The 13964-nt window shown below is 56.1% G+C and overlaps 1 protein-coding gene across 6 annotated transcripts in view; it reads left to right on the forward strand.

Annotated features, from left to right (window-relative positions):
- RBM19 (RNA binding motif protein 19) overlaps positions 1-13964 on the forward strand; it is a 148640-nt gene that overhangs the window by 66468 nt on the left and 68208 nt on the right. The window contains exon 22 of one of the 6 annotated variants that reach the window (XM_040619893.1): positions 1631-2263. The exons of the other annotated variants lie outside the window; for them this stretch is intronic. Coding sequence (XP_040475827.1) covers positions 1631-2009 — 379 coding nt within the window. The 3' untranslated portion in view covers positions 2010-2263. Of the gene's footprint in view, positions 1-1630; positions 2264-13964 lie in introns of those variants that run through there. 6 annotated transcript variants of the gene reach the window in all.

Below are 13964 nucleotides of genomic sequence, written 5' to 3' on the forward strand. Positions count from 1 at the left end.
GAGCCAGCCCTGGTCTTGGTGCAGCTCCCCGTGGTGTCAGCCATCCCAGCCCCTGCGTCTCCCGCCGCCCAGAGCTGTCATTTGAAACTCACCCGGCTCCAGTGCCTGCTCTCTTCCTTCTGGTGCCAAGCAGGTTTTGTCTGGTGACTCTTAGCATGACATCAGAGCTCCTTTAAAATAAGACGTGCCAGTTCCTTACGTCTGAGGAAGAGTGTTGCCAGGATGCGGAATTGAGGCAAATGAGGATGAGGCTTTGCCGTTTGTGGACCCCTCCCGGGAGCCCCCACGGCTCGGGCCGGTCTACCTGCGGGGTCAGTGACTCGCTTACCATGGCAGAGCCCCAAGGGCCGGGTCTCCGCTGTCTGTAAAGGACTGGTTAAAACAGAGGACCGTGCCTGCTGCAGGCAGCTGTGACTCCGTCCGTTCCAGGAGGAACGTGGTTTTCTGTCTTTTCTCCTTGAGCAGGAGGCCCCAGCACCCAGCCCCCTCCTGGAGCACTGCCAGTCACTGTCTCATCCACGAGCTTCCGCAGACAGGCCCGTGCCGTGCTGCCCGGAGAACAGAGGCTCCCCAAGACTTGCCCCACCAGCAGGGGCCTGGGCTAGGGGGTGGCTCAGGGGAGAACGTTCCAGTCCGAGAGGGCCCAGCTTCGGCAGTCCGGTGTGCTGGTCCAGTGCAGTGAGCAGTGTGCAGGGGGCTCGCCCCCTGGGGGCGGAGGGTGTGTGCACACCTGTGCGTGCAGGCTTGGCTCCCCACCAGCAGAGGAACCAGCTTCCTAAGGAGATGCTCCCTGCCCCCGGGTATGTCAAGAGTTGGTGGCACAAGGCAGTAACCAGTGGCTTGTAGGACGAAGGGTTCTCTCCGGCCTCTAGAAGCCACCTCCTCTCTGGGTTGGGGAGACAGGAGGTCACGGGGCCAAGGCAGTGGCTCCATTTCTCTTCCACACCCTGTCCTGTGCCCAGCTCCCTCTTCCTCCATGCCGGGGGCCCCTGAAGGAGGGAGGAAGTCAGTCAGAGGCTTTGATGAGTGGTTGCTTTAAGGAAAGACATTCCGGGCTTTGGATATAAAGGAACATAAGCGGCAGCCAGAGGAAGACAGTTTGGAATAGACGTCCCTGCGGTTTTTGTAATGCACTTGTTTGTTTCCCCTCCGACGAAGGTAGGTAGGTAAGGCCTTCCCACCTGGGTCCTGGTAGAAAATGTTCTCACTCTTCCATCTCTCCAACTGGGGGTCTTCTTTGGCTACGGGAACTTAGATTATTTTTTGGAGGTGGAGACATCAAGCCACACGACACTATTCTCCTGCCTCCCTTCCCATGACAGATTGTTAAATTATTCCAGGGGAGCTGGAGCTCTGAGGCTAAATTACCGCGACGGCCGTATCATGGCAACTGTACCTGTCTCCCGTTCTAGCACTTTCTTCCACAGCTGCAGCCACGGAGAAACTTGGTCGAGAAAAGTCATTATCAGGGCTGGGCGGAGAATCCAAGACAAGAAGTGTCCCGGAACCCGCCTATCTCCGCAGATTTCACAGGGCAGCGCCCCCCGTTGGGGCGAGCCCTGTATGCCTAATGAAGCCGATTAGGGACGTGGGGGCATTTAATACCTGATGTAGGTGCTTTCGTTGACAGGCAGAGAGGGTTCCTGTCTTTCTGTGGTCCTCGTTTTTACCCTCAAGACCAACGAGAGCCTGGCCCTGGCGGAGCTGATGTGCACGCGGCGAGATGGCCCGTGAACAGGGGACATCAGAGAGTGATAACGCACGGTGCCGACTTGTCATGGGGTGATGGGCTCTGTGGTACCTGGCCGTTTGGTGCAGGTGGTCAGGGAAGGCTTCCTGGAAGGGGTGACTCTGAGACTGAGCTGTTGAGCAGACCGTGCAGGGACCGAGGCAGGCGGAGCTCCAGGCGCCCCGGCTGCCCAGGCCCTGCAGCAGTGTGGCTCTCCCCCAGAGTCTCACCGGACCCAGCAGCAGCATCCTGCTCACTCAGAGAATTGGAAGCCACTTGAAAGAGGACCCTCGTCAGGACGAAGCTCACAGAATAAGAGCCTTCGGATCTGTCACAGTGCCAGCTGGAAAGAGAATCCATGCCACTGCTTTAAATACTTGGGTGAATGGGTGCCTGACAGCTGTGGGCAGGGTTGTGGAGCCCACAGGGGACTCCGGGGGATGGGAGAGGAGGCACCCAGGGCGCCCAGAGACCAACGGCAGAAATCTGCCACCCCAGGGTGTCAGATGGAGCAAATAAAAATACAAAATGCCAGTTTAATTTGAATTTCAGATTTTAAAAAGGCCTTAAATACAGTGAGGTGAGGAGATTTGGTTTGGGTTTTGTTGTTTTGTAGTATAAGTATGTCACGTGCGATAGTTGGGACATAATTATCAGAAACAGTTACTTGCTTTTGGTCTAGAAATTTATTTAACTGGGTGTCCTGTGTGTCCTCTGGCAGCCCCCAGCACTGGGGGCCGGAGCAACAAGGTGGGTAGCCAGAGAGCCATCAAGAATGGAGGAGGGGCTGCCTAGGGGAACTGGTGTCCTAGCGGGCAGAGCTGCTGTCAGAGAGGGGGGCCCCAAAAGAGAAGGACACTGAGAAGAAGTACCCCACCCCTCTCTGTTCACCCTTCAACCTACCCCCAAGGGAGTCGGGGTGAGGCTTTCTATAGAGCATGTGGGGAAATAGATCTGGGAGAGGGACAGGCAGAGCTGTGCATAGGTCAGGGCCATATTTGGGCCAGAAGACTTGGCCTATTGAAGGGTTCCCATAGTGGGATCCCTGGCAGGCTAGGGAATAAGGGGAGCAAGTGGTTCTGCTGGGCACCATGCATACCTGGACCAAGAGAGAACATTCTTTTCTTAGCACAATACTTTTTAGGAGGGAGGAATGAACTAGCAATCCAACTGTGGTTGGAGGGACCAGTGATTGAGCTGTTGGTGGCTTTTCTTTCTCCATTTAGGAAAAAAAATATGTTGTACAGACATGTATGATATATATTACGTACAAACATATTGTATTTATGTGTATATATATGCTTGTTTTATGGAAAACGCTCACATAGTATAGAAGCTCTAGGAGGCATAGAATAAACGGCAAGTATGTGTATTAATTTGGTTCTGCCCGAACTGGACACTGAGGGAAGGACTTCGGTGCAGATAGCGGAGTGGCAGGTGACCCCGGGAGCGGGGAGAGCAGGATGGAGAAGGCGCTCCACTGCTCCCGAGCACCAGGACCTGATCCCACAGAGACTCCTGAACAATGGACAGAATGCCTTCCAGAACAGTCCTCCTGAGCTCCCCTGGCAGTGTATTGACTGAGGAAGGCCCCCAAGGCCATAGCTGCCCTGCCCCCTGGATTGAGTGAGCTGGGGCAGAAGGGGTGGCCCCCCAGAGGGGGGGGCGCTGGCCGGGAGAGGGAAGGCCAGCTGTCACGGCCCAGCTCCAGCTTGGGGAGGAGGGTGGGACACCAGGTCCGTTCTTTGTGCCCCCCCCCCACACACACAGGCAGCCAGCACAGCCAGGGTCCTATGTCTCACCCCAGAAATAGCACTCTGTGCCCACACACACCTGTGTACATGTCCTCCCCGACCCCCCCACCCCGTTTTTTTTTTTTTTTTCAACCCTATGGCACCCGGCTCTTTTTTCTTTCTTTCTACTTAATCCCATTTTGTGGTGAAGATTTGGTTTGGGAAGCACTCTCCTAACATCACCACCTGGATAGGGGACCTCGGCTGCTCTCCCCCCTGTCTCTGAGGTCTTGCTGCTGTGGGGTGTTTGTGGGGTGAGGGTGGGTGTGTGGTGGGCATGGGGGAGGGGGCAGCGCCCGTTCCTTCTGGGCCCCATGTCTTGTCACCACCCCAGCGGAGTGGTCAGGCGGGTTGCCCCTCTCCCGGCCCCGCAGAGAGCTGGGCGGGGGGCTGCTGTGGGGATGCCAGGTGCAGCCGGCTACGATGGCCGGCTCCTGGGAAGCAGGTCCTCACCAGTGCCCCGCAGGTAAATGTGGCGCCGGCGCCGGGAGGGAGGGGCGGGGAGGCCTCGCGGAGCTTTGTGCAGACCTCCCTAAAGACCAGTTGCCTTGGGTTTTCTCCCGGCCTCTACTCAGTGCCCCCTGATCTAATGAGCCTGACTAAGGAAAACAGCTAACTCAGGAGTGAGTTTCAGGGGGATGGGATTGGGGGCAGCAGTGCAGGGAGGAGGCCCAGAGCTGGGGGGGGCAGAGGGGCAGAGTGGGGATGGGGCTACAACTGGGGTTGTCAGACTTCTGTGAAGAGCCCGTGGGAGCTGATTTCACGTGTCATCTTGGCAGGGCCACCAGGAGCCCAGAGCGCTGGTTTTATAGAGCCTTGTTTCTGGCGTGTCTGTGAGGTGATTCACAGCGTTTGCATCAGTGGACAAATGACACAGGTGGCCCTCCCCAGTGTGGGCTGGCACCATGCAATCCACAGAGGGCCAAAACAGAACCAAAAGGCGGAGGAAGGGTGGATCTGCTCTCCCTTAAGCTGGGACGTCCGTCTCCTGCCCCTAGACATCGGTGCCCCTGGTTCTCGGGCCTGCCAACCAGGACTTATACCATAGGCCCCCTGGTTCTCGGGCCTTTGGCCTGGGACTTAGGCTCTTGGGTCCCCTAGGTCTTAAGCCCTTGGATCTGGACTACACCACCAGCCTCCCTGGGCCCCCAGCTTGCGGACAGCAGAGCGTGGAGCTCCTCGGCCTCCATAATCGCATGGGTCAGTACCGTGTAGTAAATATCTTTCTACGTCTTGTATATATGCTACTGCTTCTGTTTCTCTGGGGAACGCTAATGCAGACTCAGAGAGTCAACGTTTTGGCTTCGTGGGCTGTGTGGCCTCTGCCACAGATACACAGTCCTGCTGCTGTAGCCCCAAAGCAGCCATACACAAGAAGTAAGCAATGGCCATAGCTGGGTTCCGGTAAAACCTTATGTACCCAGACAGGTAGAAGGCCGCATTTGGCCCGTGGGCCATGGTTTGCCAACCCCTGGTCACTTTTTCCTCATTGTCATTTGAAATGGGAAGAGCCAACCTTGCGTTCGAGGGCCTGAGAGAGCGGGCAGGCCCTAGGCCTCGCTCTCCCAAGCCTTGCAGACACCCGGCAAAGTGCCGGGCACATTGGAGGTGCCTCACACCTGCGCAGAGAAGCGAACTGAACACGGATTCTGAAGACCCATCTCCGTGAGCTCCCATCCCAGGGGCTGCTGTTCTTGAGCTCAGGCTCCTTTCCTTGCTGCCCGCTCACAGCCAGCTACGCCCCTCCCCAAACACTTGTGCTGTCACAGCCATATCAGGCAGGGGAGAGTCGGTGAGCTGCAGGCACAACCTCGCCCCAGAGGGTCAGTAGCTGCGCACGGCCACAGCGGGTGTGCACGTCCAGGGAGCAGGTGAGGGCTCTGTCACGGTAACCGACCCCACCCCCAGCGCACCGTCAGTAAATGTCCTGGGAACCCACCGACGGTCACTGGTGAAACAGATCAGGGGGTTTCTCCCCGCAGCGGGAACCTTGTTTCAAGTGAAATTATGTCCTAGAATCCCAGCGTGCAAACCACACCCAAGGGGCCCTTCCCAGGGAGGGTGAGACAGACAGAGCATCCCTGTGGCCACAGGGACAGCCCCCTGGGGCAGAGGGGGATTGGTCTGCGGGCTTCCAGTCCCACCTTTTTGAAGGTAGGTGGGGCAGGCGCCTTCCCCTTTCCTCATCTGTAAGATGGGATTCTGGGCTTGGCCCAGAAGCCCCTGACACGGGCTCTGAGGGCAGGAGGGAACACAGTTAGCCTTAACCACCTCATGTGATTTCCCTCATTCATTCTGTCATTCGCTCCTTCATTTGTTCATTTTGCTTCTTAGTGCTCCCTTTGGGCCCAGCTCCACGTGGAATGCCTCAGACATATTATCTCATTTAATCCTTATCACTGCTCTGTTGAGTGGCGGACCGTTACCCCCATTTTACAGACCAGCAAGCTGAGGCAGAGAGTAGAGGAGACAGCTTGACCCCCAGCCTGGGCTTGTCAGCCCTGCACCGCATCTGTGCTTCCAGACTCCTGACATCTCCCAGCTTGAAGGGGGGGCCACTCAAACACGGGGCACAAACTCATCCTTGCTGTTGGAAGCACAGCTCCCCGCCGAGGGTAGGAAACATCACATCTGACGCAGACAGCATTTCTGTTTTTACTGGGGGCCTGAATGCAGCCAGAGAAACCAAGCCTGGTTTTAATTACCTCCCACTCTGCCCCGCCGGAGCCTAAAACCTTTGATTGTTTTTCTCTAACTACATTCCCCCAGCCCAGCCCGTGCCCACCCCGAGACCCAGGTCACCCGGGTCACTGCTGCCTCAGAAAAAAAGCTGTGGCCACACTTGCCCATCATCCAAATGGACCGAGCGGGGGAGGTGAGGAGGGGACGGCGCAGCCCAGAGTCGCACAGACAGCCCCTCGCCTGAGTGCGGCGAGGGAGCGGGAGCAAAGCACATGGGGGGCTTTGTGCATCTCCGGAGACACCATGACTTACCCCTCCGTCCTCTTGAACTTGGCAAACGATGCTCCTGAACTGGCTCCTGAGGTGAACAGTGGTCGCTGCAGATGGGGCCTCCTTCCCTCTGACTGCCGGTGTTTCTCCTTTCCCAGCTCCTCTGCCTGCTGCTCCTCTGCCATCCCACACCCCAAATCCTGTCCAGCCCCGCCAGGGTATCGTGTCAGGGGAGAGCCTCCCTACCCCACGCACTCGAATACTCCACAGCGTGACCCATGTTCGCACCCCTCCAGTTCACTGCCTCTCCTTTGCTGCGGCACCTGGAACCTGCCGTCCGGAGCCTGTGGCTCCATCCCCGGCTCCAGGCCGCGCATGGCCCGGGTCAGACCCCTGTGGCTCTCAGTTTCTGGTGACCACCGGTTCTCAGCCTCCCCTTCCCCGTCTGTGATCGAATGGAGTTCTGCAGTGTTTGCTTGGCCCCAAACAAATGGGCCCGCCCACAGATCCATTGCCTCCCCTCCCTGCATCTCAAAACTCGCCAGCCGCCCTGAGCCTGGGTTGTTTTATTGTTGTTTTCTTTCCCAGACTTTCAAAAATAATATTTGTCCCAGTCGGGGTGAGTGCCTCTCCTCCCCCTCCGCGCTGGCAGGCTCAGTGGCATGAATCACTGTCCTCGCTCCCTGTCTCCTGCCGTGCCCCCGGGACGGCCTCCGGCACCTTCTATCGATTGGCCAGCGCTCTGGACTTGCCTCTCCCGCCTTCTTGCAGAGCTGCCTTGCTGTCATCCCCTGTAGCTGTCGCCCTGGCTTTCTCGGAAGCTCAGATGTTGAGGTGACTCAGATACCTGAGACACACCCCCAGTCCAAACTGCCATGGACCAGAAAAGGGGTCACCTCCCAGCATGGACTTGTCCATCTGGGGCCTCCTGGGGAGACACGGTGACTACACTCTGCCTCTTTCCAGCTCAGGTGCATGCTTGGAACTCTCAGGGAGGTGGTCGAGGGCATCCATAGCTGGGGGTCTGGAGTGTTCCTCCTAATGGCAGGTGTCAGAAGCCTCTAGAATGCTGAGCTCCCTAGAAGCCGCCCTCTGTATCTGTCAACATCTTCTCGGCCTCTCTCGTGCTTCCTCCATCCTTTGCCTGACACGGCTCCCGCCAGAACTGGAGGCGTTCGTTCCAGGGCGGAAGTGGGCTGCTCTGCCCGGAGGGACCTAGTGTGGCAAAGCCGGAAGTCAGGGAGCTCCACAGACCAGGGCACCGGCTCTCAGACGTCCCCTCACTGTCCCGTGCACCCTGGGCGTGCTGCCACCCTGTGGGGTCACTCTGGCCCCTGGTTGTAGAGTCCCCAGCATGGCATCGGCCACTGCGGGCCCGCTCCCCACTCTCTGGTTCTTGTGCCTGGTGTTGAAGATCCGGGTGACCAGAAACAGAAAAGCGAGGAATCGATGAGCATCTGTTTACAACCCGGTCCATCAGCAGCTACCAGATGGTCTCTGCTGAGCACCTGCTGCATGCCAGGCACTGTTGGCCCTGTCCTGGGTGCGGGGCACTCACTGGTCCAGCAGGGGAGACGGACACTCGTCCTCACAGACAGAACAAAAGGCAGCTGGCATCAAGGAATGGGAATGGGGCAGGTGACTGCAAACGCAGGGCCTGTGAGGCAGGCGGGCTGGGTGGGAAGGTCTTCGAGGTGGCATCATCCACACCAGCATTCTTTCCCTCACACTGTCTAGCGGGCCAGCAGCTGGCTGTATGGGTCTACTTGCTTCTCTGCTGAGTAGGTCTCTAGGCAGGGGGCCAGACACTCACCACTCACTAGGTGCGGACCACCAGCAGTGAGGGTTCCCCAGTAAGTGCCTTTGACCATCAACCCCCTCTGAAAATGTTGATCACGCAGTGGAAGTCTTTCTAAAATACACACTGTCTTTTCCTACGTGTACGAAGGACGCTGCGCCCAGGCTGCCATGCGGGCACCGATCAGAGCCGTCCCGGCATGTTTGCTGTTTGCCCCTGCACCTGACATTCCCGGGCTGCTGCGTTGTGCCAGTCAGTTTAAATATCATGTTTTGGTCTTGGGGGGCTAACTTGGGGGTTGGCAAAATAAGGCTCAAGTGATGCCAGCCCTTTTTTTTTTTTTGTAAATAAAGTTTTATTGGCACACAGCCGCACCCATTCATTGACGTATTGCCTGTGGCTGCTTTCACGCTACGGAGTTGAGTAGTTGCAAAGCCAGAAATATTTACTGTGTGACCCTGTGCAGAGAAAGTGTGCCTGCCCCTGGTCTGACCCACGGCTGTCAGTTATCACTTCTTGAGGCCTTTTAGGCACCTGCCACTCTTAACCCCTTTGCCCCTCCCAGCTGCTCTGGGATGAGAAATTAGATAAACAAGTTTGTAAAGTAAAAGTAAATAGGCTTTTGGTGGGCAGGGGGCAGGGTCAAGGGCTTTCCCATAAGTGACGGGCGGAAGTGTAGCGTGTGGGCATTGTGGCGTCGTTGTTAGTTGGGGGGGGCTCTTATCTTCCATCTGGGTTCTCTGGGTTCTAGATGAGCAAGAACATCTGTGCAGGACGCCGGAGCTGCGTGCCATTGACAGCATGCAGCCTGCGTTGTTCTGAACCCCTGGCTCCCCGAGTCTCTGTCCGGGGCCCCTAAGTAGTGGCATTGGCTCACATCCCTTGTGTGTTCCTAAGAGGGACCCGGGTGGGTTCCCTGAACCCCATCGCACCCCTTTCTACGGATGCCATCGGGACATCACGTAGACTTGTGTGGATGTCGCTCCTCCAGAGGGGTCAGGAGAGATGGGGCCCGGCGGCCATGAACGGGGCGTATGAGTTGGTGTGCCCCCACAGCTGCGGCTGCTAGGTTGTCAGGCTTCAGTCTCCCCAGATGCCTTCCTCTTGATCAGTAAGTAGAGGGGGGTGTCGGTGACTGAGGGCTGCTGTGTGGCACTCTTGACGGGGGGACCATCCCTGGCAGTTTTCTAACCCCCCAGTGACTGTATGTCCGACCCACACGTGCCCCCTAAGATCCCTCCATGACCCGACAAGCTCGACAGAAGTTCTCCGGGCATTTGTAGGATCCTCTCTTCCTTCCCTTTGCGTCCTTCTCCTTCTTGTGCACCTGCCGTGCACGTTCCCCGGTTAGGAGTACCTAGAGCCTGCCCTTAGCCAGAGGGGTTAGAACGAACAGTCCAAGACTCATTTGTGAAAGTCACATCTGGGCTGATGGGAACCAACCAGACCAAAGGAGATTCGGGATATGAGGCCGTCGTCCTTAAGGTTCTGAGCACTGAAATGGATGCAAAAGGAGCGCAATTGCAGGGCCCTTTCTGAGTAGGGGGGAGACGTGGCGGGGCGGGGGTGGGCACCGAGTGCAGGCAGCGGGTACTGGGAAGTTGAGTGGCCACCCTTAATTCAGCCTTCTTGGAAGGCCTGGCCATGGCCTGGCAGCAGGCGGCATGAGGGGGTGTGGGCCAGTGGTAAGGGGAGCCCCCTGCTCAGGCCCCCTCGGTCCCATCCGGACACAGGGGGTCCTGCTGCCTGCTCTGCTTTGCACGCCGGCGTCTCCTGTCTCAGACCCCAGGGACAGACAGTTTCATCCAGCGTCAGAGCCTTCTGAGTTTGGTGGCGGCTTGGGGCCCGGGAGTTCATCCCTCAGTAGCAGATTTGGGCAGAGCAAAAGAGGTGGAAGGGTCCGTGGGTTTCACCACGATGGGTGACTTCCGGAGTTTCTCCACCCACTTTGATATTTTCTGGGGTTACCGTGGAGATAGCGGACTTGGCGGAGATAATAACAGTGAGCGAGAGACGGGGCAGATCATTCTTTAACCAGATTTAAGCCAACAAGAAAGAGGTTGGGTTTTCTTTTTTTCCTTTTTAATTTTTTTCCTTCCTCCTCACCAACATTTCCTGTACTGAGGATAATGACACCAAAGGGTGTTAAATTGGTTCTGAATGTCCACCTCTGGCTGGCCACATTCTTGTAACGATTTCATTAGCCTGAATTATCCACTTTATTTTCTTGTAATGGGATTAGCTGTACTTGAGGCAGCTGAAGACCAGAGGGGGAGAAAGTGGGGGAGAGCGTCTGCTGTGGATTTCATTAACTCACCCCAGCAGAGGCGTGGAACTGACCAGAATGTACGCCCCAGGCCAGGGGTGGCGTCTTGATCCTCTCCTTCCGAAAGGAAGAAGGAACACAAGCTGTTCCAATGGGCTAGCTCGGCCCGAGCGAAAACAGGGGTGCCTGGGTCTGGCTGAGGGAGGGATGCCTCCCTGGGGACAGTTTCTTCCAATTATCTTGTAAAACTGGTAGGTCATGTGGTAAGATGGAGAACTGCCGCTTTTTCTCAGGGCACCAAGAATCACAAGATCACATCTGGCTCTCGCAGCTCTTGGCTGAAAACCCCTGGGATCCACCAGGAGGGGCCTGCCTGGCCCAGCCAGCTCCTTCTCAGCTTCGACCTGAAACCCCATACGGGCTTGGAAGCCGTCCCTTGCTTGGCACCAGCCACAGATCCTTTTAATGGTCGAGAGCAGCCTTGTCCAGAGCTTCCATTTCTCCATTCCCGTTACATGCCAGGAACCCTGGATCCAGCAGCCTCGTAGGGTGGGATGCTCATTCTTCAGGTGACAGAGCTGAGCCACAGAAAGGTGACGTCGTGTGTAGAGCTGGGATCTGAACGCACATCTGACTCCACACTTCCGTTCTTTCAGTGATGCTGGGACTTGTCCCCCTCATGGTCAAAACTAGACCCCTGCGGCAGCTCCCCACTTTCAGAGACCCTGGCGAGTTACGGGCTTCGCCTCAGTGTGTGCGCGCTCCGGCCTTCCATGATGACTGCCTGCCTTTTCATATCTCCCAGACTGTATTCTCCAGCTGTGTCCCGGGAGATGCTGATAGGTTTTCTTGTTTGGGGGTTGGAAGGGTTCAGTGGCCAGATGAGTTTGAGAAATACCATGTCTTCTCTCTCACTCTTCCAAATCCACCTTCCATGCATCTAAGACCTTAAATGCACTGACAAGGTCTGCAGCAGAGAAGTTTGCTGAACTCTGTTTAACCAGATAGCTCACAAATTTATTCAATTCCGGAAGCCTTTTGACACAAAATACCTATAACTTCTTTCAGGACGAGTTTGAAAAATACTGTTTTTAAGGAGTTACCTTTGATCTTGAAACTATTTTTATGACATCTTCTGCCTAAGGACTATACTCAGCTTCAGCAGACAGTATTCAACCTTGAGTCGCTTCTTAAATCCTTCAGCCATGCACCGACGGACCCCCGCTGGTTAAGAGCACAGGCTTTACAACTTCCTTAGGCCTAGGGTTGAGTCCTGGCTCTACCATTTAATATAGCCTTGTGAGTTTTCCGTTCAGTCCCTTAAGCAGCCTGAGCCTTCATTTCTCCGTCTGTAAAATCGGCCCATAACCCCTGCCTCACGGGATTGCTGAGGATGGCGTGAAGTTACACGCGGAATGTATGTATGTGCACTGCCTGGCCCATCGTGTGCCTTCAAAGGGTGTGACTCCAAAACAGGCCTGTGATGGTTAGTTGGAAGAACAGGAGAAAACCGTTTGAATTTCCATTTCTGTTTATGTTTTATCTTATCCTTTCAAATGGCCTCATTTTTAAATACTTAATGGGGTACGTACACGGTGGAACAGCAGTACGTACGTACGTTTACAAACTGAAAGTGTACGTATATTGGGGATGATTGCTCACAGCTATTTTACTGAGAACGTGCATCAAGCCCAGGATAAAAAATTGAAAACCACCGGCTTATAAATCATTGAGAAAGAGGCTGTGCCCTGTGGAGGCCAGGGCGCATCTGGCCCACTGTTCTTTCCCAGCACGGAGCTCAGTGTCCACTCAGGATGCATTCCGGAAGTGGTTGCCCAGTGAATGAAGGACCCGTAGTACCGGAATGACGAGGCACATTCAAATTCCTTCCATGCCTCAAATCTGGGTCTGGATCCTAGAGGATGATGAGCAGTGATTCCTTCGGTGAATGTGTAGCCGTAAGTGGTCCATGCCTGGAGCAAATGCCGGAAAGCAAAACGCACTGGCAAGACTGTCCCTGTCTCACGGAGCTTAGACTCACAGAGGCCATATGGTGTGGACACAAGCCAGCAAGGGGGCCGCTGGGCTGCAGGCGGCCGGAGGACACCCAGTCCTGGCTAACAGGGAGGTGGGGAAATCTCATCCCTTTGGAAGTAGAGCAGCCCTTCTGATCTCTTGGAACCAAACCAGAACGGGAACTCGGACGTGGAGGGGAGGCACAGGCAGCCCGCAGGCTGTGTCTGTTGTGTTTGGCGACACGGTGTCTAAGATGTTTTGACTTTGTTACCAGTATTTAGAAGTGCCATTTGTCAAAAGCATGTGCAATGTAGGACGGTGTAGAAGAGAGAGAAGATCTGCCAGTCCTGGGCCCCGGCGTCTCCAGCTGGCCGTCCAGGTTGGAGCCGAGTGGTCCCTGCCCCTTCTGGTGGAGCGGGGGTCCTAAACCTAGAGCAGGTCCCCACTGCCCTCACGTGTGCCTGCATATGCTCGCTCGCTCTCTCCCCCCTCAGTCCAGCCCGGAAATGGCTCCCCCAGGGTCACCCAGCTGCTGAAGACAGAGCCAGGCCAGAAATTTCCATCCCTCAGGGCCACGTGCCCTCCTTGCAGAAGTCAGAGAGAGAGAGAGGGAGGGAGGGAGAGTGGGCCCACCTGGGACGTGGGCCCCAACTCTGATTCAGAGATACCATTTACCTGCTTGTCCCCAGGAGTCCTCATCTAGAAAACGAGAGGGTCACGCTTGCCTGGAAAGGACCCCATGAAAGGCTATTGAGAAAAGCTAAACGCTGTCCTCCGCGCTTCCTTTCTCACTTTCTTGGAAACCGGGCCATTTTTCAGCCTCCAAGAGGCCAAAGTGAAAGGGAGGATTGCTCTGATGGAGACAAGGTAACCTTTCTACATCCGGCTCTCACTGAGATGAGTGGTGAGTAATTGGAAAAGTTCAGTCTAAAAGCCACCCTTTAAAAAGAGAACGAGAGAGAACAAAAGAGGAAGAAACCGCAAGCCCGGATCGGTCTCCATTAAACGTCTCCGAGAGCCAGTGGCTGGCTAGGTCCGGTTTGCGTTGTCCACGCGCTCCCCAGCGTAGCCGTCTGGGGGAGTGTACACCGCCTGCAGCAGGCCGACCATGGCCAGGCTCCCTGCTCGCATCCACCCCTTGGCCGAGGCTGTCTGGAGGGAACCGCGCCTTCTCTTACCCAGCGGGGCTCGATTCTGAACCTCATTGTCTGGGCCTAGACCCCAGTAGGGGTCTGGAAAATCCTGGAGCTGGCCCCATGTTTCTTCTCTGCGATGTATGCAGTGCAATTAAAGGAATGGACGTGGGTGCCTTGGAAGGAGCAGCGACCCCGGGGGCCACACACTCCTGTGATCACCTGCAGTACGTGAAGATGCATCCTCAGGACAGAAGGACCACATGTTCTGCCCCCA

The sequence above is a fragment of the Ursus maritimus genome, unplaced genomic scaffold (genome assembly GCF_017311325.1).
Source record: "Ursus maritimus isolate PB19 unplaced genomic scaffold, ASM1731132v1 scaffold_33, whole genome shotgun sequence".
Classification (NCBI taxonomy): domain Eukaryota; kingdom Metazoa; phylum Chordata; class Mammalia; order Carnivora; family Ursidae; genus Ursus; species Ursus maritimus.